Genomic DNA, 27,693 nt, shown 5'->3' on the forward strand with positions numbered 1-27,693 from the left:
GAGCACACGCTTCTGTTCAGGATTCTGTTTGCAATTTGCCAAAACTGGTGGGAACCAAGCCGCTGCTCAGCTACTTTGGACTTGATGGACTGAGCATACAACTTTCTTGCGTTCTTTATTACTTTTTTACAATGGTTGCTGGCAGTCCTGAAAGCGGCTTTAGTTTCCATACATCTATTACGTTGGAAGCAGTGGAAAAAGTGATTTCTGTGCGCAATAGCAGCAGCACATTCTGGAGAAAACCATGGCTGGCTGTTAGGTTTTTGCTGGAACTTTTTCGAGGGTATGAAATTGTCTATACCTACAATTAACCATTCTGTCAGGTCTGATACTATAGACGACACATCCTTTTTAAACATGGAACGCAGAGGAAGATCCGATATAAATGTACGGAAATTATCCCAGTCAGCCTTAGTGTATCGATATACTGTACGATGGAGAATTACGTCTGAGGACTTATTACATTTCATTTTTATCTTAATTGATACAACTGAGAGGTCGAAAGATCCAAGAGGAGACAGAATGGAAACTGAACATAGTTCAGGGCAAGTTGTGAGAAAAAGGTCTAGGAGACTTGCATACTAGCCGTCATTGTCGGGCACACGGGTGGGTTCGTGAACAATCTGAGTGAGGTCATAAGCAATGGAGAAATCATGACAGAATCTCCCCTCATCATCGGTCTGATTTGAGTGGGTCAACCATTCCACATTGTGAACATTGAAGTCTCCACATACGTGAATGTTAGCTGTTTCTTTTGAGAGGTTCGGTTTTGGAGGCTTTGAATTCTCAAGTGCTCGTCTCACTTTCCACCTTAGTTCATCTCCTTTGGGTTTATTCAAGGCTGCCTCCTCTATTGGAGTTATCATATCTAAGTATGGAATTTGCTTTATGGTTTTCGTGAAGTTGAGACCTTTGTTTAACACTGATTTCTCAGAGGGAGTTAGCTGACGTTTACTTTGGTTGACAATGGCTCTTATTGGTGAAAGGTAGTCCCAGAGTCTTACGTCCTTAGCTTTTAGATTTTCCAATTTTTTTATTTGCTGAGACTTAACCTCTTTAAATTTTTTCTTATAGGATATGTCTAAGTATTCTTGGATGTTAGTTTTGTCATCAATCTGAGATATACTCTCCAGGAATGGGGTAAGATTTTTTGAAATTTTGGCCTGTAATTGATGTTTCTTCAACTGACTGTTGTACTGTTGTAGATTCTGTCTCGTTTTGTGTCCGTCTGGAGCTGTCTGGTAGTTTCAATGTTAAGCCTAGTGGTACTCCTTACATAGGAAACACGTTTCTTTCACAGATTATTTGAACTCTCATTCTTCATGAACATTTTATTTTGTATTGTCTTAACAATAAAACTTATTTATTTTATGGACCAAAACTAGCTTTTAAGGACATATTCATGCGCATTGAATAGGGATGAAAATAATAAAACAAATAGAGTTTAGTTAGATGATTTGGATATTGCTGAGAGCCTTTCAGGACCCCAAGCAGTGTTGGGTGGATTGTAACGCAAACAGATGTGGTGGAAGTAATGCAACACGTGACTTACACAAGTGACGGCGTCTCTGTTTATCCTGTCGGGTGACGGAATCAAGAAAGGAAAGAGAAAATAAAAAGTTTCATCTATAGACATTTGATTAATATACATATGGCATTAATTTGCATATGAGGATAATGACTGCTATGAAAAGGAATGTAGAGGAAAATACAGGGCAGTCTTCTTTTTTGGACAGCTGAGAGAGAGAGAGAGAGAGAGAGAGAGAGAGAGAGAGAGAGAGAGAGAAAGAAAGAAAGAGAGACAGACAGACAGAGACACAGACAGACAGACAGAGACAGAGAGAGAGAGACAAAGAGAGAGAGAAAGAGTGTGAGAGAGAGACGGTCAGACAGACAGATAGAAAAAGAGAAAGAGAGAGAGAGAGAGAAAGAGAGACAGAGAGAAAGAGAGAGAGAGAAACAGAGAGGCAGAGAGAGAGAGAGACAAACAGATCAGAGAGAAATATATCTATCTATATATATATATATATATATATATATATATATATATAGAGAGAGAGAGAGAGAGAGAGAGACGGACAGACAGACAGAGAAAGAGAAAGAGAGAGAAAGAGAGAAAGAGAGACAGAGAAAGAGAGAGAAACAGAAAGGCAGAGAGAGAGAGAGAGAGAGAGAGAGAGAGAGAGAGAGAGAGAGAGAGACAAACAGATAAGAGAGAAATATATATATATATATATATATATATATATATATATATATATATATATATATAGAGAGAGAGAGAGAGAGAGAGAGAGAGAGAGAACGAACGAACGAACGAACGAACGAACAGTCGGTGAATATTACAATTGAAGTCAGGAGTTGGCAAGGCAAAAAGGAGTTTGGATGAATATTTATTATTATTTTTAAATCTCAGTTTCCTTTGGTAAGGCAAACATACGTGCTCTTTAGGAAAGATGCAGCAAGGTGTTGTGTTCACCTTTTCATACTATACACTGGCTTTCTCTGATTGGTTGAAATAAACTAGTAAATGGAGATTTTGTTCAATGAAGAGTTATGGAAATATCACATTTACTATGTTGTTCCCCTCAATAACTGTAAAATACATAATTATAACGTTTCCTTTAATAGTTACTATCAAATATAATTTGATGTCAAACCGTTGAAAAAAAGTTAAAACTTAAAAAAAGGTAATATTTTGAAATCAAGCTGATTCCAAAATATTTATTTGTAATGTCATCACTAATAATTGCTTTCAAATAGATATAATTGTAAGATAATAAACCAAAATACAAAATAGCTTACACAATATTTGAAGAACAAATGGCTTTAAAAATAATTATAGCTTTGTTTAAATAATTATTATGAAATAAATATTTTGGTAACATCATCAGAAAAAAAGCCAACCTTGAAGTCAAATTTATAAAAAAAAAACAAAAAACAGAAAAACCCAGGCCAAATACAATCTTTAATGGCTAAACAGTGTAAACAAAAAAAAAAAATAAGAGGCCAAATGCGGAAATATGGCTTTTTTTTTTTTTTTGACACAGTTTAGCCTTCAAAAATTGTATTTTTTCGCGAATTTGGCCTTTTAAAAGCCAATCTGGCATACAACTACTAAACTGCGGCTAAACCTAACAAACAAGGTTATATCGCTCATATCACTTTTACAGATTATTGATTTTATAAGTAAGATATTTTAATTAAGAATTATTTCAATTTCAAGTGAGATACCTTTAATTTATGAAAACAAGGTAATTATTTATACAAAATACGAAAGAAATAAAAAAAACTTTTATAAAAAGTTATTAAGCACGTGACCTTACGCCATCCATTTCCTGTTTTCTACGTCACTTCCGGCTTTAATCATATGATTTTTTTTTTTTTTTTTCCTTTCTCGAAAAAATTCGCTGCCATTAAAACCGAAGTCTCTTCGGATTCTTATTACATATCTCTATTTTTTTTTCCTCCAAGAACCTAAAGATGCTTTCCTGTCCAATTTGTGGACCAAAGCTTTCGATATGTGGAATTGTTATCAGCGTTTGGGGAATTATTATGTTGGTAAGAACATTAAGAAGATCACGATTATTTTTTATTATTATTGTTTTTTTAAGTGTGATAATTTGTATTTGGAGGTTACGTCGGCCGAAACGTTGTGAATCAAGATAGCGAATAATGTGATATTTATTTTTATTTTCGCAATTTCCTGGTTGTAGAAGTTTCCTATTCGTTATTCGTTTCGTCTGCTTGTTTGTTCTCTAAAAACACCCACACAAAATATTACAATTATTTGATACTTCTGCAAAATACTGACTGTGTCGAAATAATAACGTTATTATTTAGAAACCCGTTCTTAACATTGGGAGGGTGTTTTGTAACTATTTCGTACTTTCACCTAACAATTTAATAAACAAGATATCGTAAAACTTGGGTAAAACTATACAAACACCGTGACAGCGAATTAACCCTACCCCTAACCCTAAACCTAGCCCTAACCCTAACCCTAAACCCTAACCCTAACCCTAACCCTAATCCTAACCCTAACCCTAACGCTGTCACGGTGTTTGTATAATAATACCAAAACTTGAATTTAACTTTAAAGTACTAAATATATATATATATATATATATATATATATAGGACGGTACCTTCTTTACATAAGCAGTAAGCACTATTTTTTTCTTTCTTTTTTATGATACTTATTTAGAATTCAACCATATAAACGTTAGAACTTTCCTAATTGATTATTTTGGCTTTCGTTAAGAGTTGTAAAGGGTTTATATTACTGTACACATAGATTCGAAAAAGTTGTCAAAAAAACAAATATATAACAAATAAATGTTATCAAAGGCAAGATAAGTTACTTTTCTACCAAACTGGATATATTTTTCGTGTTTTATTCAATGTAACATGTTTATTCAGCCCCCAAAACATAGTTTTTACCGATGTATTGGAAAATTCAAGATGGCGCCCGACTCTCTTTTTAACACGGTAAGTTTTGGAAAAGGTGTTATAAATAATAAATTAGACAAAATACTGTTAGAAACCTACCTAATATGTTAACCTATGTCACGGTAACATATATTGAGCGAGTTTCTAACAGTATTTTGTCTAGTTTTATATTTAAAGCACCTTTTTCCAAACTTACCGTGTTAACGAGAGTCGGGCGCCATTTTGAATTTTCCAATCGGTAAACACTGTATGCTTTTCGAGCTGAATAAACATGTTACATTGAATAAAAACACGAAAAATATATCCAGTTAGGTAGAAAAGTAACTTATCTTGCCTTTGATAACATTTATTTGTTATATTTTTTTGACAACTTTTTCGAATCTGTGTGTACAGTAATACAAACCCGTTGTAAACAAAGCACTTCTGCGAAAGTGACGTCAGACAATTTTTAAGGTACGGATGCGTGCGTGCGGAGCCGGATGACCAACAGTCACCAACACTGTATAAAATATAGCTTTTTTTTTTTTTTTTTTAATGCAATTGCAAAAATTATTACATTTTTAATGCAGTATTCAGTACTTCTACAGTTTATCGCCGAAAATAGACGGCATATTTTTTTTTTTTTTTTTTTTCGGGCACCTGTTGTTAAAATCAGAGGGAGAGTACTTCCCCACGTAAAAAAAATAATCAACCTGAAAAGTAATAAGGTTTATGGGTCAATTTTCTTATATTTTCTTATATATTCTTTTAAAGCACACCGAAAACTACAAAACTTTTTTCTATACAGTGTGATACTATCGATGTCTCTCCTTCCCAAACATTTAGAAGTAAACAAAAAAAGTGAAATGTTTATCAGCAGAATAAAAATATAGAAAGTTGTTCACCAGGGCCCACAAAGAATGCCGAAATAGGATTTTTAACCAAGGTGTGGCACTAATTGAAACAAAGGAGGTCAATATAGTTAGTTATAGGTGCCTTCAACAAGTTTCCAGACTTTTTCGTATAGACATTTTTATTGATAGTACATACATGAAACTCTAGTGCCCTTCAAAGTACTCTCCTCCAGCTGCAATGCACTTGTTGGACTGTTTCAACAACTTTTGGAAGGCCTCATGAAAGTCCTCTTGTGTGAGGGTGTCAATGACCCTCATCACATCCTCTTTCATCTTCTCAATTGTCTCATAATGACAGCCTTTAAGGCTTTCCTTGAGCTTAAGGAATAACCAAAAGTCACATGGAGCAAGGTTTGGACTATGGGGAGGATGAGGAACTATCTTGATGCCCATCTTGTTCAAATAGTCTCATGGCTGATGGAACAAGAGCATGCTGCTACCCCCATGAAGTAAATAAAGGGTTCCGTTCAAAATTTTGGCCAAATTCCTGAGTTTGATAGGCCCTACCTGTTGAAGGTTACATTTGACGGAAATGTTGTGAAAATGACGCTCGAGATGAGAACAATAGTCCAATGAATCCAAATAATAAGTAATTAAAAATTTAAAATCAAATATTTGCATTTTATCATTCATACCAGCAATGGAAAATTGTTTTAAATAAAAACAAAAGAATCGTTTTTGGCATCAGAAACTGGGCACAATTTTTGATTCTGATACTCAAAAGTTCCGATTCTTTTTCATTCTTTCTTTCTTTCAATTCTGATTAATCATCTACCCCCCCCCCAAAAAAAAAATTATGGTGACATAAAAAAACAATGAAAATTCCATTCCTCTTATTGCTTATGTAAGTAAATAAGATAAAATTATGGGTCAATTTAATTCTAAATTATTCAAGTGATATTGACTTTCAAATTTACCCCCCCCCCCCTTTTACTCCAAGGCATGGAATGCTTATGCATGAAAAACCTAATCTTGGTTTTGATAAGTGATGTATCATTTAATAATAAAAAAAAAAAACAACTCCAAATCCACTTTCTATTCTTTTAGATTTGAAAACAATAACTACATAATAATTGACAGAAATAAATATCACACTTTGCCTTAAATTGAAAAAAAAAAAAAAAAAATGAACAAAAAGTTTCTTTCTAAATCATATCAGAACCCCCCCCCCCAAAAAAAAAGGAAAAAACAAATGCTTAAAAATATTGTCCCATTCCAGGCAAACAAGAGAATAAAAAATAATTATTTGTTAAATAAATTGCAGAAGGAGGGGGTGCGGAGAACAAAAAATAAAACAACCACGCTTTTTTTTTTTTTTTTTTTATTGCCTTCAGATTCGAAAATAGTCAGAACTGCTTTGGGATTCTCTGTTTGTAAACTTGGAATTGCTTATTTCGCTACAGAGTGCTTATTCTTCATGAGTGGCAAAAAAAAAAAAAATATTAAAAAATTGTTTTTGTTTATTTTGTATTTGTTCAAAAAAACGAGGAGTTGGTTTTAAAACTTCTGAGTTTCACTCCTTCTCCCTGATTTGGTAGTTGTGGTTGTGTGAAAAGTTCGTAATGTAATATTTATTAGTTTCGTTCATTTAACATTTTTTTTTTTTTTTTCTGATCAATGAATAAAATGTTTTATATATATATATATATATATATATATATATATATATATATATATTATAAAGCTATTGATTATTATTGACCATTGTTTGAGTTACTTCCACCTGAGACAATTTATTGGATGAATTATGAAAGAATATTTGGATTATTCAAACTATTGTTCTTGAGTTTTATTTTCATAACATTTCGGTTGATGTAACCCCCAACATTCTTCAGGTTTATCTTATTGAACTCTGGAATTTGCACGGAATCTCAAATGGCCTTGATAAATTGCGACTCCCTTATAAAAAAAAAAAAAAAAAAAAGTTGCAAACATGTTTGTCATTTCAACATGAAACAATTTTGTCTTTGATAGAAACGCATAAATAAAAATTATCCATCCATAGCACTTGAGCCCCTGGAGGGGCATAGGCCATCTACGACGTTTTGTAGATGTTTTTGTAGCGAGTTCTTTTTACAGGGTGAGGGTGCTGGCCCTAAGTCCAACCTTCCCAGAAGGTACATACAGTGCCACACTGGTACTTAACTTTGGTGATCTGGCGAGAACCGGTGTGTCAACGTTATTGTCGTACTAAACTAAAAATTATGGGACAAAATAAAAATTATAGACAAAGAATAGTGGAGAGTAAGATAACTGAAAGAAACGGGTTAAATAATGGGCGACAACCAACTACTAAGCAGACCTAGTATGAAATTTAACGCCATATGGGAGCCATTAATTATAAATAATGGATAATATATGTATGAAACTTTTGGAAATTTGGATTTAATCCTTTCTCAATATGAACATGGCAACTTATACACCTGAAGAAGGTCAAAGGTTACATAGACTGAAACGTTGTGAAAATAACACATCAAGATAACAGTAATCTGAAGTATCCAAATAATACAATTTCTGTAAAAAAATTTCAGAACTAAAAACAAAATTATTGGTTTTTATTGGCAATTGTTCTGCTTTTCCACCCAGCTGTCACATCTAATATGAACTAATTATCTAATTACTCCGAAAGGAACTCAACCCAACTCAGCATTTTAACATTAATTGTAGATGTGACTTATTGATTTAGGGTCGACATGTTGTGACCTTTTTTTGGGGGGGGGGGTCAGATATATGCAAAGTATGCTTAAGATTGGTTAACTTGGTCATATGACAAAGGGAAAGATTTGGGGTTAGACTTCAGTTGCTATCTTAATTTTACTTTACAATATTCTAGTAGGAAAGGATGCTTTGTACTGCCCCACCATCTGGAAGTCCCTCTTAGTTACAAGAGAGGAGGGAAATAAATGAATCTATCCATAGTTCAGTGAAGTAAAATATATTTAAAATTAAAGATAGGGTTGTTTATGAGTGAGTCTGCCAGTTAAAGGGTTGAGATTAGCTTCAACAAGGAACAATCAGAAATTGCCTCGATTGATCGCAGATAAATGAGATAATTTTACTTTTCAAGCACCTTCCAAAAATATTTAACTAAAACGTATAAACCTTTTAATAGATTTATTGTAAATTAAATTTGTAATTACTAACAGTCACATGGAACATTTGACTCAACGAAATCTATGTATATAAAAGGCAAAATGTGTGTGACCATTTCGTGTATGTCTCGCAAAGGCTTCTTTCGCACACGCTCCCGGGGAGGGGGTACTATCGCTTACAACTGTTTATATAGCCCCTATATAATAATATCTACGATTTGGGAAAGCGCATAGCGTTTAGATTTACTTACAGCGACTTTTACAAAATTATTGCTATTTTGGCTTCTCATGTGTTGATTCGGCTTTTTCGTTTAAAAAGTGAAACTAATTTAAAGCTAACCAGCTGTTCTCTGCACCGTGCCGGGAACGTCCAGAAGCAATCGGCTTTGATCAATGTGGGGCGGCCAAACTCCATATATCAGATAGTTGCTATTCAATCTGGAAAATGGGGAGCTGGTTTCTCCCTCCCCAACATCTTGGTGAAAAAACCAGTCAAAGTTGGATAAACAAACCTAAAAGCTGCCCCGCAGCAAAAGTAAAGTCTACTCCTTCTATTTGACCGCATTTTTAATGAGGTCAAATAGAAGCAGAACAAAAGTTTAGTCTGCTACTTCTATGACCTCATTAGTAGAGTTAACTTTTATGGCGGCCACGTGTCAATTCTGTTTTTGTGGCGCAGTGGTTAACGTTGCACAATTTTTTTTTCACACTTTAATTTCCAACTTTTCCTCAAGGGTTCAGGTTCGATCCTCATACTCACCTACTAAAACTTTTTTTATTATTTTATATGCGTGAGCTACGGGGGCTATTATAAATACCTGCCTACTACTCCTAATATTTTTTTTTGCTCAACCAACACCCTTACAACGCAACCAACGCCGAGCACCCAGGCTAGTTATATACAAAAATAATTTTAAAATCAACAGTGTAATGTAGACTACAAGGTATTTTGGACTAAGTCTCTATGGAAAGGCATGTGAACCTTCCTCCCAGTGCACTGCGATGGGGCCCTCCAACTAGAGCAAGCAATCAACTGATTTTATTGAAAAATGGGCAATTTAAATGAAAAAAAACATCTGTTGATCATCATTCAATCCTGGGCAACGTTGGGTCTCCCTGCTAGTATACATATATAGTAATATGTAGTACTAAATAATATTTATGTCTAAAAATAAAATAGGTTTAGGACTCCTAAAATCCGTACTAAAATTGTCCATAAGGACCCGCAGTTTAGAGTACTTGGAAAAATTCAGTTGTATAAGTGACCTTCTTTTGAAAGTTGGATTGCCGTGTCTGGTCAGCCAGTGTTCAGAACATTGCAAACTTGTTGGAAAGAGCCAACTCAACTGACACAGAGTGAATGCTGCAACCATGACCATGATGCATTGCATCGATTGAATGTAAGATGAGGAAATAGTGACTCGGATGGTTTGGACAGGTATATGGACCAATAACGGCACAGTCACAAAACCTTTGCATTAGAAGTCGTCTGGAAATGACAGTCCGATAAGATGGGCAAACACCTTATACAAAAATCTCTGTAAAACTGGCCTTCACCTGTACCAAGCCTACGATCATGTCAGGGGGAGATAAAAATCCATCATTGTAGACACTGTTGGGATTCATAGATAAGAAAGATAAATTAATCTATATATGAAAGTGAGATTGTGTGTATGTGAAGACGCTTTTCAACCTATATACTCGACAAACTTTTGATGTACAGACTTGAAATTTGGTATATAAAGTATTCAGACATGTTGAAAACTTTTTAATCTGTTTTCATCCAGAAAAAGAGGCTGCCAAGGGGTCAAAATTGAAACATTGTTACGTGTGGCGATCATCAGATTTTTATCTTTTTTTCAACTATTTCACGCCTGCGCGACCATGAAACATGACAACTTCTTTGTTAAGAATAAGTAGGCTTGAAAACACTATGTAAACATTGTGTCAAGCTGGTCTGATGATTATCGTACTTGCCTTACTGTCTTAGGTTTTGATTTCGATCTCAGCTTGAGTAATTTTTTTATTTTATTTTGTAATTTAAAAGTGAACTGTTTAGAAAAAAAACCCATAATACTCGCATGGCATGCATATTTCGCTGTTTCTGTATTAAAATATGTTTACGCATATTTTACGACCGGGCAGGTGGCTTGCTAGTAAATGCATAAAATAAGGCTCAGTTTCCTGTTGAACGGAATATTTGCGCTAAACTTATCATCCAAATATAACAGCAACTTTTTTTTCTTTTTTTTCTTTTCTTTCTTTTTTCTTTTTTTCTTTTCTCTTTTTTTCTTTTCTTTCTTTTTTCTTTTTTTCTTTTCTTTTCTCTTTCTTTTCTCTTTTCTCTTTCTTTTCTCTTTTCTCTTTCTTTTCTCTTTTCTCTTTCTTTTCTCTTTTCTCTTTCTTTTCTCTTTTCTCTTTCTTTTCTCTTTTCTCTTTCTTTTCTCTTTTCTCTTTCTTTTCTCTTTTCTCTTTCTTTTCTCTTTTCTCTTTCTTTTCTTTTTCTTTTCTCTTTTCTCTTTCTTTTTTCTTTTCTTTTTTTTCTTTTCTTTTTCTTTTTTTCTTTTCTTTTTCTTTTTTTCTTTTCTTTTTTTCTTTTTCTTTTTTCTTTTTCTTTTTTCTTTTTCTTTTTTCTTTTTTTCTTTTTCTTTTTCTTTTTTCTTTTTCTTTTTTCTTTTTCTTTTTTCTTTTTCTTTTTTCTTTTTCTTTTTTCTTTTTCTTTTTCTTTTTCCTTTTTCTTTTTTTTTTTCTTTTCTTTTTTCTTTTTCTTCTTTTTCTTTTTCTTTTTCTTTTTCTTTTTTCTTTTTCTTTTTTCTTTTTCTTTTTTCTTTTTTCTTTTTCTTTTTTCTTTTTCTTTTTTCTTTTTATTTTTTCTTTTTCTTTTTTCTTTTTATTTTTCTTTTTCTTTTTTCTTTTTATTTTTTCTTTTTCTTTTTTCCTTTTTTTTCTTTTTCTTTTTTCCTTTTTTTTCTTTTTCTTTTTTCCTTTTTTCCTTTTTTTTTCTTTTTTCCTTTTTTCTTTTTTCTTTTTCTTTTCTCTTTCTTCTCTTCTCTTTCTTCTCTTCTCTTTCTTCTCTTCTCTTTCTTCTCTTCTCTTTCTTCTCTTCTCTTTCTTCTCTTCTCTTTATTCTCTTCTCTTTATTCTCTTCTCTTTCTTCTCTTCTCTTTCTTCTCTTCTCTTTATTCTCTTCTCTTTATTCTCTTCTCTTCTCTTCTCTTCTCTTCTCTTCTCTTTATTCTCTTTATTCTCTTCTCTTTATTCTCTTCTCTTTATTCTCTTCTCTTTCTTCTCTTCTCTCTTTCTTTTCTCTTTTCTTTTTTTTTTTTTTTTTAATTGTTTCTCAAGAAATAACAAAATATAACTTCAATGAAAAAATATCTGAAGAAAAATATTGCACATCGATCATATATTGTCTCTATTTGTTTTTTGAGGATATTCTCTTCTCTATAGCCTCTTTCTCAGAAGTGACGTAGCTAGTCATTTTCATGGAAGGTGCTCAACTGAGTTCCAATCTATGATTCCACCTGTAAAATATTCACAACAAAAACTCCTCTAGTTGCAAGTACCGTGTACTTAAAACTAAAAGGAACTTCCATGAACAAAGTTTCTTTCCAAGAACTATCCATCTGTAGAAAACTGTTTCCCAGCTGACTATTATGGTCATTTTTTTTTTTTTTTTTTTTTTTTTTTTTTTTTTTTTGTCGAGCCAATGTTGTTTTACTATCCACCACCCAAACTCATTACCCTTGTTCTCGAGTTGTTTTTGGGCCTTGATAAGTAGGCACACATTAGTACATAAATAAAAACTCTTTTGCTATTCAAGTTTTTACCGCATTGCAAACGTCCTTATAAAATACTTATCCTAATCATAGAATAAAAGAATTTGACCTCAAAAGTAAAATGAATAAAAGTATACAATGCTTAACCTTATTTCATAACCCTGCCTGAAAAAATGAGATACTTGTTAAAAGTATCACGTGTTTTTTTTTTTTTTTTTTTTAGATTAAATTTACCGTCTGAACAGATTAGAATAATTATTTATTTATTTATTTTTTTTTTTTAAATATCCAAAGTTCATCACAGATTAGATATGTTATGTTTAATTTTATTGTTAAAATAGCTTTGCACCATATTTAATTGGAATGTTTATTGAGAGTATTACTATTTATTTTATTGCGGACTATTATCCTCATCTTTTTAAAAAAAAATTTTTTTTTTATCTGATCTTCCATTGTTGGGTCCATACCGAATGGTATATATTATTTAATTAATTGGAATGCTTTGGGGCCCGTGGCGCAGTGGATAGACGTTGAATCTCTACGGTTCTAGATGAGCATTGTCTGAAGATATTGATTTCAATTCTATCCAAAGCTGGCCAGAGGCTTAGATGGCCAAAACGTGGTGGGACGACAACTATGGAAGGCAGTAATTAGTGAGAATGCAGTAAGGAGATTTGGAGTTCCTATCCCATTGCGGTAACCACCTGACGAAGGCCAGAGAAATAGTTGGCCGAAACGTCGTAAAACAACTAAAAAGAGATGAGAATAATAGATCGCAATAAAATAAATGAGCTTTGCACCACTTTTATGTCTCCGTATGAAAATTATACGAGGGTCATTTCAAAAGTAAGGCCTCCTTTTTTTTTTTTTTTTTTTTAACTCATTAGATTACCTAAGTTAAGCAATGTTGAGCCTGGTCAGAATCAGATGGATGACCATTTGATATTACTAAGTCCTCATCGAGCTGAACGCTTGTCTTGCACAGTTTCAGCTTGCCTTTGAGCAAAGTGTAGCATCTGTTAGCCTCCTTCTGCCATACAGTATTGAATTACATGGGGTTCCTCAGCTGTGTTGAATGTCATGCATCTAGGAAAGAAGAGCTCTTAAAAAATCAAACTGGATAGAGGGAGTCCATTAACCCTGTCCAACAATCTTCTAGTATTTCACTAAATTTCAATGTCTTATTTTTCAAATATCTCGTGATGGTGCGAGAAAGGAAGTTGTAATTTCGATGTGCAACAGTTCTTCGCCAAAGAAAGAAGTTAGTAAAACGTTACATAATAAAAGGGAACATTCAAAAGAAACAGAACAAAATAAAAAAACAAAAAAAAAACGCTTGTTATTGGTCTTACTGTCCAAAAAAACTAATTTTTTTTTTTTTTGGTGCTAGCTTGGCTTTATCAAAACATTTGTCGGTTAAATATATCTCATTTTGTGGAATTTTCACGGGTCCTGTTAATCATTATGAATTTTGGAGCACAGCTGCTAGTTGTAAGGGATCATAATGCAGGCTATATTTAATTTTATGCAAAGAGAAAGAGGGGTTGCTTGTAAGTTGCGAAGATTCAAATAACTGTTTTTTGGTGAAATTTTAGCGTTACATATCAGATATGAATTTATATTTTCAAAATTTCTACTTATTCGTTTTCGAAGCAGCATAATATGGGCTCTACCTTTTATTTGAAAATTCAAATATTTCAGATTTACATTGGATTTGATCGACAATCATATGGCATAATCACATTGACACACTGGTTCCTGTTAGATCACTGAAGTTCAGTAGCATTGAGCCTCACGAACTCTGGGTTTTGGAGCTGATGTGTTAGATCTGATCTGATTCAATATTTTATATCCATTTGATCATTGCTTTGACAAAAGTTTGAATTATTGGCTATTTGATTCCTAATTTGCATTTCAGCCTGGCTTTGCTTGGACCCTATGTATTGTTCATAACTTTATGTGCATATATATATATATATATATATATATATATATATATATATATATATATATATATATATAATTAAAAAGTTTGACTCTTGTCCAGGTAACCTACATCTAACATTTCAAGTCTTTAGACCCAAAATTGGCGGAGGAGTTTGGTAGAGTCTACAAAGGTAAAATCTTTTTAACTTTGACCCCTTGGCGGCCAAATTTTCAGCCAAAAACCGATTAAAAAGCTTGCCCTATGTCTGAATACACTTTATGTAAAATTTCAAATGTTTAGACCAAAAATTGGCTGAGTAATATGGTAGACCACAGAGGTCAATTTTTAAAAAACTTTGACCCCCCCCTTAACATTTATTGTTTTGGACTCGAATCAAATTAAAAGGTTTGACCCATGTCCAAGTTCTCTACATCTAAAATTTCAAGTGTTTATACCCATGTATGTAAAAAAAAAAAAAAAAAAAAAAAAAAAAAAAAAAAAAATACCCAAAATTAACGGAGTTTAGTAGAGTTTTCAAAGGTCAAAACATTGAACTTTGACCCCTTGACAGCCAAATTTCTGTCTGAAAACCGATTAAAAAGATTTTGTCAAATCTCGAGTCTGTCGACTGAAAATTGACATAAGTAGCTTGGTAGGGAAATGTACACGTGCACACACGCACACACAATTTCACTTTTATAGAAATAGATTTGGAGTGATAAGGCATGATCACACTGACACATCAATTCCCCGTTAGATCACTAAAGTTAAACATCGTTGAGCCTGATCAGTACTAAAATGGGTGACCATTTGAGCACCAGGTGCTGTATGTGCTCTCTGCTTATCTCTGCATTGTTTCTAGTCATCCTGGACTTTGCCATTGGAATCAAACAATTCACAATTACACGCACAGACACTCTTACAAATGGTGTCCATTGTCTCTTTAGAAAGAACGAAGGCCATTATTACAATCATTAGGCATTAAGTATAAATCTGCACAATTATATTGACACATTGTTGATCCTGGTCAGTAATAAAATGGCTGACCATTTGGAAATATCAGATGCTGTATGTGTGTTGTATCGAGATGAGGGGGTTCCCAATCCGTGTATAAATCGAGTCATGTTTTATAGCCACGTATCAACTCGATGTCTAGACATATGCTATACAGCGGCGTATCACACGGGGATATATTACAGTTCGTATTTTAGGAGAGAGGTAATTGTTTTATCCTCCTAATAAATTATAGCAAAGAACAGGCACAAAAGAAACACAAACTCCTTTTTAAACAATAACAATGAAGAGTATTTTATTTGTAGCAGGAACTGGCAGGTCAGGCTGCTAAAAGGGAAGAAGAAAAAGAAAGTTCTTTTAAGGTCGTCGAAGGTCAGTCAGTAGCATGTCGTCCCTGGCTGGGTAGCAGTTGTCTCAAATTGAGACCGTCAATGCTATAGTGAGATGTCCGGTGGACAGGGGACGAAAGAGGATAGATATTGCTAGGCTGGCGGTCTGGATCTGACTGCTGACATTCCCTTAAAACTTTTAGGGAGCAGATGAATCAATGCTCCCTGTTAGCTGATTGGTCAGCCTGTGGCTGGAGAACTCAGAGGGGGGGGGGCATTGATTCACAAGAGAAAGTAGTTCTCTGTGACTGCTACAGTATTTACATAAAGGTATCATTTTATAAGAAGAATATGTGCTTCATATCTTTTCTTACTCCAAGTGTTCTTCTATCTTCACTGCTCGGCTTTGTGATGAAACGTGCAACGACCAATACCATAACCGCTTGAGGTACTAGTTTTTTTCTTTTGTGAAACCACAGAAACGACAACTTTATATTTTTAAAATATAAATTTATTTCAGCTGTCTCAGTGGTCTTCACAAGGAGTCTGCATTATGTGTCTACATGCTTGTTCCTTCCAGCTCCGCTTCCCAGCTTTGAAGCACATCTCACTTTTGGGACCAAACTCAAAACTCCTCAATCTAATTATCTTGACCGCTTAGTTCCATTACGTCATTTGTAAACATTTTTAGCTAGAACTTATTGTTACATTCCAGACCAATTTTATTCTCTAAACAACAACTCCCAATATAAACTATTTTAACATCACTGGATAGATAGATAGATAGATAGATAAATAGATCGATAATAACTAATTTAACTTTTAACCATGTTTTTATCTAACGTGTGCTCTTCGCTTATTTCGACATCATTTCCAGTCGTCCTGAACTTCTCCTTGCCACTGGAATCAAGCAGTGCTGATTCAGAAGAGGTGCATGTCTTTTTAAAAATCTTTTAATATTTTTTTTTTTTTTTTTTTAACACAGTGATCACCACTTATCAAGGCCCGGAAGCCACTCAGGAATAAGGGTTATTGCAAGTACATTACGTTAGTGTGGAGATTTGATGAAGTGTTTACTTAAGGGGGCGGTTCATTAGGAATTTAACATTGGACTTGAACACATCCAAGTTGTAGTCCGGTGGGAAGCAGGCAGACGGAACAGAGTTCCACAGGCGTGCAGTTCTAAGAAAGAAGCTTTGTTCATGGAATCCGCGTTTTGATTTAGGCACAGATATAGAGTGGGGGAAATTTTTCACAGTGGATTCAGCTAGACGGGTGTTTTTCGTGAAAGATTGGCGAGGGGCCGACCAGAGATTGGAGTTCAGACGAGCACCTGCCATGGAAATAACGATAAAACAAGGATAGGCTCGCAACGTCTCTTCTGTGGGAAAGAGGTTGCAGGGTAGAGAAAAGAGCATCCCCCACTAAGCCACGAAGTCTATTTTGTACTCTGTCAAGGCAGGATAGGCTGTTTTTAGCAGCTTCTGCCCAGATATGGCAACAGTATTCCATCCTTGGACGTACTTGGCTTTTATATAGATAGAGAATTGCATCAGTAGTGAGATATCTTCTGGAGCGGTAGAAGGATCCCACCATCTTTCCAGCGACCTTGGCAACAGACTTGATGTACGTGTTCCATTTCAGATCAGGAGTAAAGGTCAAACCCAGAAGCTTGTCAAAACACGGGGCCACACCCAGACGAGAGCCATCCATCACAATTGATGCCAGATAGGGATCAGAGCGTTGATGATTCTTTTTCTCTTCAAACAAGACATATCCTCACTTGAAACGTGAGGTGCTACTATTTTAGACCATGGACAGGTGACTGTGGGGAGTTGAGCAGTGGGATGTCTGTTCACATTACATTGAACTTATGCAGTAACAGTCATAAAAGCAGGAAACCGGGGAGGGAATTCTAAAGTCTAGTAGTCTGCGGAAAGAAACTATTAGATTAGAAGGCTTTCTGGCATCTAGGGACTTCAACAGTGAAGGAGGGGTTACTGCTTTTCAGGTTAGTTGGGAGTATGTACATCAAGGGGGCACAAGTGCTATGAGTTCATCGGAGCACATTCCATTTAAAATATTTGTAAAACAGTCACAGGATTGCGACAGAAATTGGAGCTTGACTAATAGTATGAGACCTAATAGATTTAAAACTTTTAGAACTTGTCTAGTGAGAGATTTATGGTAGTTGCACCAATCCAGATGTGGCAACAATACTCCATGCATGGGTGAATTGTGGCTTTGTAAAGATATAAGTATAAGATGCTCTCTGGTGTAAGTGGGACAGATTGCTGAAACAATCTTTGGCTTGGTGCTTGTATTACTAAGTGAAAGATTCTTATTTAATATTGAGATAACCTGCACCACTACATGATTAATTTTCTAGCACGATAGAGGGATCCCACCTTCTTTGCAGCAGCTGTGGCAATGTACTCAGTGTGTTTGTTCCAATTGATGTTGTCTGTGAATGTTAAGCTGATAAGTTTGAAGGATGAATTCTCAGGTACGGTGTTGCTTGACATGGCAATCGGTGATTGAGAATGTATTTTTGTAGTTGTGCTGGGAAAGAAGTTTAGTCTTAGTATCATTAAATGTTACCATTCACTTATGGCTTCATTCCACTACCAATTGTACAACCCTTGCTTCACAATTACATGTGCAGAGGATATCCATTGTCTCTCCTCAAGACTGAATAGCATCAATCAAGATTGTGAAGCCTTATAGTTGAAAGATTTTCTAGAATCAAAATTATGGATTTTGATTCAATTGTGAATAAGGATTCTAGATTTAAAGTGTTGATCTTCATAAGACAGACATGAAAATAATACTGCTTTGTTCGAGGAAGTAATTTTACTTATCCTGTTACGAGTATTCTTAAAAATATGACCTTGAGTGTGTAGAACGGTCTCTACCAAACTACCCTGTCAGTATTTAGTCTACAGATTTGAAACTTGATATATAGGGAATTAGGACCTGATTAGATTTGTTTTTAGCTGGTAAAAATAGCTGCTAAGGGGTCAAAATAAAAAAAAAGTGATTGAACTTGGTAGACGTAAGTCGACTTATAGTGCTTCTCTACACATACGCAAATATGTGTATATGTTAATGGTTTATTTTCAAAGGTTTGATATTCATCATGTAGCTCAGATGGTAATAAAACTAAAGTGTTAGTTTTTGGTTTTGATTCTAGCTGATGGCACCCAAGTCTTTTTTTTTTTTTCCTTTTAACTCTTGAAACCACTACTATATATTAGGTACAATATAATTACTAGATAAGTGACTCTATAATAATAAATACGAAATCTGCATAAATTAAAATATGGGTGATTTCCAGGTCATGATTAGAAGCGGAAATCATTATGTCTCATTATGTCTATGAAATCATCGGGGTGATGCTGGGTAGCTTGCTAGTTTATAAATTTTTTTTTTTTTTTGTTCTGTGTGGGAATTGGGCAAAGTTTATTCACGTTTCTCAAAGTTCATTGTCTTCGTTTGGGTGAAAAGTAGTCTAACTGGTTTTGTCAACCTGCCCTATATCTATTATCTTTCTCGCTTTCGCAAGATGTTACTCTTTTCTACCACCCACGCACCCATCCACTTCATTGCCTTTTCAGATGATCTCAATTCTCTTGTTTTGATATCAACAAAGTATCATAAATATTCATTGTTAACGTTCTGGTCCCACTTGTTGCATTCTTTTACATAAAAAAAAAAAAATAAATTAAAAAAAATGTGGATTAGCTAGTTATATTTAGAACTATAACATGTGGTCCCCCCTCCCGGAGGAGACGACGACTCATCATATTAAGTTTAACATCCATTATACATGCAAGCATGTGTTGGATCTCTGACCAGGTCTTTATTTCTTCTTCTTTCTCTCAAGTCCATCCTTATCACTTCCTCCCATGTTTTCTTTGGCCTTCATCTACCAACTGATTGGTATAACTCAATCATAAAAATGGTGATGTTGTTTTACAAGAGACATATCTGTGATAGATGTCTTGGTCCGGGAACTGTTATAGGTTGGGAGCATAAGCAGGTACTTGTCAAACATGGAGGCACATATGTAAAAATGCATTCATGTGGTATAGTGTCTCATCTAGAAGCTTATTAAAGTTCTACAAATGAGTCAATAATCGAACCCACCACTTCACAAAATGAGCCTGAAGGATCTTCAAACATATCAATGTTTGAAGAGAATGATATTGATGAAGAATCAGGAATCTTGAATGATCATGTTGAACAATATCAAACTGTGAGTGAGAGACATATACTATTAAAACAAGTGAAGCATGCATGGTCCCCCGTGAGTGCACAGTGAATGAGGCATAAAAAAAAAAAAAAGTTCAGCATTTGCACCCCCCTCCCCTCATTTAGCCCGAAAAGTCCCCAAGGCCTTAACATATTTAAATTTGAGTTCAGCACCATGCAAAACTGCTAATAAATAGACATACACAGAAAATTTTGGACAAATATGGTAAAATAGTCCTAAAAATTGAGTGTTTTTATTAGCCTTAAAAGAGCTCCTGGGGCACATCCAAGAGTTATCGCCAAGTATAGACAAACAAAATTATACAGAAATCAGTTAGTTTCAACTTTTCAGAAAGTTTATATAAAAATCCAAGGCATCAGTTTTTTTTTGTTTGTTTTTTTTAATAAGCACAAAAATGTCAATTTTAGCTATTTTAACCTGAAAGGCACCTGGGGGGGGGGGGCAACCGGAGTTTCCTGGAAAATTCCTTTCTTACTTTTTTTTTACTCTTATGTTTAATGTTTGTGGAAAATTTCAAAAAATTTCCAGGGCATAGTTATTGAAAAAAGTGCGGACAGACAAATGGACAAGGGTAAATTTACAGGTCCACCCTCCTTTTGTCGGGGGATCTAGAAAAAAAAAAAACAATGCTTCATAAACCAAGACAATCTATTCAATGAAAACTTGCTAATGATGAGGAGGATTCAGAATGGTGAACATTGAATGTCATAAGTAGGGCCAGCAAAGCCACGGATAAAAAGCATTTAATCAATGAGCCTCCTCTGATGATGAGTGACACATAATGATTTCCTCTTCTAATCATGACCTGGAAGCAGCAAGAAAACGCAAACTACAAAGCTGAGTTGAAAATAAAGTTTACGCTCAAGTGCCTGACCAGGCCAACCCAAGATATCCACAAGATGGGTTTATACAAATAAAAACCTCCAATGGCAAACAAGTTTATAAAGCTAGAATTGTGGTAAGAGGCTTTTAGGAAAGGGATTCCAACAATATAAGGAACGCGGCACCAACATGCTTTAAAGAGACATAAAAACAGCATTTTTACAGAGTAAAGACTTAGACCGATTGGTCTATTTGGATCCTCCTAAAGAAGCCGATGTGCCTCCAGGGTGTATTTGGAAGCTCTCCAAGTGTCTATACAGTTTGACGGATGCATCAAGGTCCTGGTACCTTACACTCGAGGAGGAATTGTTGAAGTTAGGAGTTTCTAAATATGATCAAGCTATATTTACATGGAACTTTTGGAAACAAATTGCATGGTATTATCGCTACTCGTGTTGATGATTTTTGCTTTGCAGGTTCAGAGATCTTTCAAAGCAGAGTTCGGGACAGGATTCCTCACTTGTTCAAGGTCAAATCTGAAGAATTTGCAGAGTTCAAGTATATAGGATGAAGCATAAATAAAACCAGGAATGATTTAAAATTTAGACGAATATGTCAAGATGATGAAATGCATCCCGCTAGAAGCAGGCAGGAATTTGAAAGATGCCTGATCTTCAATAGAAATTACCGAAATCAGGCAATTGATTGGTCAACACTTGGTTAGCCACCCAAACCAGACCTGATCTTAGTTATGACGTCAGTGAGTTAAGTTTAATGTTAAAAATGGAGAATGCTTAAAATAGGCTAACAGGGTGGTAAAAAAAAATGTGAACAAAGAAATCTCAAATATTTCTGGCTTGGAGAATCTTGAACATTTAAAAATTGTGAATATAGCGATGCCTCCTTTGGCAATATAATAGATGGAGATTAATAGATTTTGGTTGGAAGCAATGAAATAATATGCCCATTGCTTATTAGATAAGATGTCAAAAGTACTTTAGCTGCTGAAACTTTAGCCATGGTTGACATGGCAAAAAAACCTGCATTTTTTTTTATAGAGAGCTGTTGTTAGTTTTACAATTGAGACAATATTGACAACATTTTCTGCAAAGCATAATTCCTGTCGTTATAATTCTGTACATTCCTTAACCCAAATTTCTCTCGATGCAACACGTCTTTAACCCTCAAATTATTCAGTTGTTTGAAAGTATAAACCATTATAACATTCCTCTCTCTTAAGTCTATCACTTTCTTCCACGTGTTTCATTGTCTTCCCCTGTGAATTGGACCTGCTACCTCAACTGTTCTACATCTACTGACTCAAGAACTCTCATTTTTTTTTTTTTTTTTCGTTGTGGCCATACCATCAAAGTCTCTTGTTCATTCTGCACATATCTTCCTCAGAGGTCAGATCTAAGTCTTGCCTTTAGCACTTGCATTACGCTTCCATCAGATCATCCTCGTATCATTTTTCTCCATGCAACGCATGTCCTCAACCCTCGCTGTCCAGGTTTTGCTTCCATACGTCCTTACATTGTGTACATCTGTTTGTGGATCTTTTTGTAGTTTTTGCCTTTTAGCTGAACATACATACACACAGACAATTATCCTTTATATTATAGATGGGGGGGGCGGTCATAAAATACAGTAAAATATATTTTAATTTATAGTCAATTTGCGATATAAAAAAAAGGAAAAAAAAAAGGGACTTGAGTGCTATCAGCCAGAAATGCAACCGAAAAAAAACTTTTGTAAGCAAAAAAAAAAAAAAAAAAAAATTTCAATAAGAGACTCTGCATAGAGATGGATATTTTAAGAGAAACGATTGACAGGAAGGAAATTGCAAGTATCTCTTGGATACCAAATGATGTACGAATTGCTGACTCCCTGACGGAGAAAGGAGTGCTATCATTCAAGATTCTTAAGTTCATATCTGAACCAAAGGAATCCTCTGTATAAAATAGGGGAAGAACTGTTAATCCATGCAATTAATCTCCCCTGAAGACTCTCTCAGCTAGTGAAGCAGCTTCCAGACGAATGTGGCCCTGTCGGTGGGGCATTAGAATATGCCGACTGCCCCCCTGCAGAGGGTAAAAGTCCCTCAATGGGGGTCCTAGATATGACCTTAAACTATATCCAGTGGTGAGGCCGCAGCTTGTGGGCTTTGGGGAGTGTGGAGCCACCCTTTAATTACCATTGCTCCCAGGTCCACTCTGACCCGGAGTGGTAGTACCTGTTAGGGTCCCAACTATGGGTTAAATAGAAACCGACGTAAAAACAACAAATATATTCTATTAAAAAAATTTTTTCTTCAAAATCTTTGGATTCGGCATTAAATAACCCGAAAAGGGGTTGATATGCCGTAAAACAAAAACAACCAACCAACCAATCCAGATGAATGTTGGACAGCTGCCATTACTGTAAGTTGATGTAGCTAGAAAGAGTACAAATTGAAGATATTCTCTCCGTATCCGTTGTCGAAGTTCATCATTTCACGTGTTTACATTCTTTAACCATTCATGTTTTTCAGTTAACACCAACGACGGTATATTTAATTTCCAGTGAAGTGATTAATTTTCATACAAAAACATGGCGTCCGTTTTGGAATAGATGCATGTGTGGTTTTTTTAATGTTTTCTAAAGTAAATTTTTGATTTTAATACTTTTTCACCTATGAATCATTTTAAAAAAAAAAATTTTTTTTTTACATGGGGGTCACGACTTATCAAGGCCCGAAGGCCACTCAGGGATAAGGGTTATTGCATGTACAGTAATCAATGAGATAGTATTGTAGTAATCATTAGTACTGGGAGTTTTGATAGTGTCTTACTTAAGGGGGCGGTTTGTCAGGAGTTTTTTTATGTTGGACTTGTCCCAGAAAACTGCAATACTGTTTGAAACCTTGATTATCAGGAAAAATATAGAAGCTGCTGTTAAAAATGAATCCCTTTTCTGAAAACGTTGTTGAACTCTGCGTTTTCAAAAATGATTTCATCGTATTATTCTTATATCATTTCTCTTCATGCAACGCATGTCTTTAACCCTCAAATTATTCAGTTGTTTGAAAGTATGAACCATCATAACATTCCTCTCCATGCAATGCACATCACATTATCACTCTTAAGTCTATCTTTATCACTTCCTTCCACGTGTGAATTGGACCTGCTACCTCAACTGTTCTGCATCTACTGACTTAAGAACTCTCATTTTTAGTCGCGTGCAAGCAACTCTATAAGTCGGTCTGTCTGTCCGTAACACTTTTGTGCTTGGCCTTTTTGGTTGAGATCAAAGGTCTGTTGTTAATAGATGCTGTTCTTAGCTTTTTAAGCTTTTCTTGGCCTTTTGGGCAAGATCAAAGGTTATGAAAGGGTGAATGCGGTATTATGGTGAAAGATACTAGCTGGGAGAAACTTTTGATTTTGTTTAGTTCTGGAGTGACAAGGATGACCAACGACACCCACAATCCCCCCCCCCTTTTGAGTTGGCCATGTGCCTAAGTTTTTTGTTCAGTGTTGATTTTCAATGTATTTTTAAAATGAATAAAGGATTTAATACCTCAAAGTGTAGTATCTGTTCTTACTACATGCTGTACTTATGTTTGTAAATTTGTGATATAAAGTGGGGGATCACTTTTCTGTATTAATTTAATGCAAAATGATCACCCACTTTACAACCAGTCAGTCTCAAAGCCATTCAAGTCATTCTCCAGATCATTCAAGTTGTTTTTGAAGGATTCCAGTTATTTTTTAAGCATTCAAGTCATTCAATTCATCCTTAAGTTCATTAAAGTCATTCACTTTTTATTTATTTAAGTCATTTCAGACCATTTTTCGGTCATTTTAGTTTATCTTTAAGATTTTCGTGTCAATCTTTCATTCCCACATTCATTCATTACATGGGAGCACACGACTAATGGCTATCGACCTTTTTTTTTTTTTTTTTTTTTTTTTTTTTCATTGTGGCCATACCATCAAAGTCTCCTATTCATTCTGCACATATCTTCCTCAGAGGTCAGATCTAAGTTTTGCCTTTAGCACTCACATTACACTTCCATCAGATCATCCCCGTATCATTTTTTTCCATGCAACGCATGTCCTCAACCCTCGCTGTCCAGATTTTGCTTCCATACATCATCACATTGTGTATATCTGTTTGTGGATCTTTGTTTTGTAGTTTTTGCCTTTTAGCTGAACATACATACACACAGACAATTACCCTTTATATTATAGACGAGGGGGGGGGGCGGTCATAAAATACAGTAAAATATATTTTAATTTAGTCAATTTGGGGAGCGGGGGGGGGGGACTTGGGTGCCATCAGCCAGAAATGCAACTGAAAAAAAAAAACTTTTGTAAGAGGGGGGAAAAAAAAAAAAATGCTGTGTTCTGGGCGCAAACTTACATAACTTAAGTTCGTAAGCGAACATGTTATTAATCGGACCACGAGGACACGGATATTATAACGTTACAAATTTAGCTTTTTAAAATGAAACAATAAATCGACCGTTTGCGCATGCATGATTAACAAACTGTCGAAACCAATGTTTTTTACCTGACCCCCCCCCCTTCAAACAAAACGACATTTCTACATGAAATAATTGACAATTTTTTTTTCTAATTTTTCGTTGTTTGAGAGATCGCTCTTTCTAATGATACCAGGTTTGTCTGTTTAATGTGGATGACAAAAGTTTTCACTGAACACACACATCTAGATGTTGTAATGCTCCCCCTGCCAACCCCGACCCAAATATTACAATGATCAATTTCAAATGTTATCATTTCCTTCATTTCTTAGAATTGCTCACCTGTGGAACTCTCTCTTCCGTTTGCCTACTTTCCAGCTGACTACAATATGGCCGTCTTCAAGTCCTATGTAAACAAGTTCTTGATGAGCCGTTCCCCTTAAGTAATCCAATTTACCAAATTTACACTTCTAACGATAACTAATATATTGTCCTTTTGACCACTGTACACTCTTTAACTTTTATCCTTGAGTGGCCTCTAGGCTTTGATAAGTGATTCCTTTGTTAAAATTTTTTTTTTATTTTAAATTTTAATCTGTTTTTTCTTTCTACTTTCAGTCTTTGATGGGCGTCTTTCTTCACATCCAAAGTCCTGCGTTCTTTGAAGACTTGCCTCTTGAAAAATGGTCAGAGTTTGAATATAGTATGGACTTTGTGCACACTAAGTACCAACAAGCGGCGATAAATTGTTTCATTGCTGCCGGCATGTATGTGGCCGTTCTGGTGTTCGCTGTGATCCAACAGAGGCAGAATGCTAGGGCCAGCTACGTGCTATCCTAGCGAGGAATAATCACGTGGTTGTGGGGCAATACTCTTGTTCCACACTCTCTTTGCAGATATGACGAGTCTCTCTACTAGTACGTCACGGTGTAGAAAAGCGATGGAGCCCTCTTCAAAGAAGATGACCCTTACTCACCCCCACCCCACTTCATTCCTCCCTTTTTTTTCCCCTCCTTTTTCTAACCTAAACCCTAACCATTAGTCCAAACCCTGTCAAGTACATTCCCATGTTTTTTTTGTTTGTTCTCAGCCCTAACACTCCTTCCCTCATTTTATTTCCATCTTTTTTTTTTATTTTTCTTCATAACCCTTACTCCCCCCCCCTTTCATTTCCACATTTTTTTCCCTTTTCTTTTCCACTGTCTCCTGTAATCCTGACTTAAGAACGCATTCATTTGTTAATTTCAGAAGATGATTATCGTCTATAACAAAATATTTTGTGGAACAAAGTTTGCCTATAACAAGAATTCAGGCGGTACAATTATTAGCCAGAAAAAAAATTATCAAATGGAAAACAACTTGATGTCTGTAGATTATATATTAAAAAAAAAAAAAAAAAAATCGCGTCGTTCGAATGATTTCATCCGTTAGATGAGCTGGCCAAAATTGAACCACCTACAAAATAAATATTGAGTTTTTTTATTTTTATTTTTTATTTTTTTATGCTATCAAATTAAAAAAATTGAGTGATTGTCTAGAATCTCCCTTCTATAAAAGTAAAGAAATTTATATATGTACCTGCAATGGAAAGAAAATATCATATACCAAAAATTGCACAAATTGTGATCAAGTAGTTTTATTTTTATAAAAACGAAATTTTATGGCTAAACTAAGAGGCTATCTTGTGACGCCATTATGAAAACAATGTGAAGAAAGGAGATAACTTCAAATAATTCAAACTTTCAAGATTTTAGAAAGCCATTCGTAACATGGTTACAGGGGGGGGGGTGTATTGGAAAACTCAGATTAGCTTAAATGATTTTCTGTATGAAAATAAAACTACTTGATCAATTTACATAATTTTTGGTGTATGATATTTTCTTTCCATCATAGGTACTTACATCATTAATGTAGGGAAAATTCTGGACAAGTACTAAAAATTGTCTTTGTATGCGACTGTATCATAATATTAACTAGCAGTAATCTCGTGGAAACTCCATTAACGTTTTTTTTTTTTTTTTCTTAGTGTAGAAATAAACAAGAATGTATTTTGTTCACGTGCAACAAAGATAAGATTTAATGGCATTAGAACGGAACATAGGTCCTTTGCGAAGATGGTGAGTTTATACTCCTAAATTTAATATAAGTCGAATAAGCCAACAACAACAAAAGAAATTCATCATAAGAAAATAATTTGTAAATTATAACATCTTGGAGTCCAATAAACGAAACTTATTAATTAAATGGAATTAACCAATTGCCAACTATTTATTTGTGAAATATACAAAAGAAATTACCCTGTAAATGTGAACAAAACAGAATCAATTAAATATTTGAAAATATAACTTCAAGTGTAAAAACAGAATCAATTAAATATTTGAAAATATAACTTCAAGTGTAAAAACAGAATCAATTAAATATTTGAAAATATAACTTCAAGTGTAAAAACAGAATCAATTAAATATTTGAAAATATAACTTCAAGTGTAAAAACAGAATCAATTAAATATTTGAAAATATAACTTCAAGTGTAAAAACAGAATCAATTAAATATTTGAAAATATAACTTCAAGTGTAAAAACAGAATCAATTAAATATTTGAAAATATAACTTCAAGTGTAAAAACAGAATCAATTAAATATTTGAAA

The 27,693-nt window shown here is 34.6% G+C and overlaps 1 protein-coding gene across 1 annotated transcript; it reads left to right on the top strand.

Annotated features, from left to right (window-relative positions):
• Nucleotides 1-3,116: 3,116 nt before the first annotated feature.
• LOC145256491 (ribonuclease kappa-B-like) lies at nt 3,117-27,411 on the top strand. The gene is made up of 2 exons (XM_080115438.1): nt 3,117-3,561; nt 25,665-27,411. Exons 1-2 carry the CDS (start codon nt 3,484-3,486, stop codon nt 25,884-25,886), a joined length of 300 nt encoding a protein of 99 aa, XP_079971564.1. The 5' UTR covers nt 3,117-3,483; the 3' UTR covers nt 25,887-27,411.
• The last annotated feature ends 282 nt before the right edge of the window (nt 27,412-27,693 follow it).

This window comes from Euprymna scolopes, chromosome 32, assembly GCF_053919585.1.
Source record: "Euprymna scolopes isolate OS-2025 chromosome 32, ASM5391958v1, whole genome shotgun sequence".
Lineage (NCBI taxonomy): Eukaryota > Metazoa > Mollusca > Cephalopoda > Sepiida > Sepiolidae > Euprymna > Euprymna scolopes.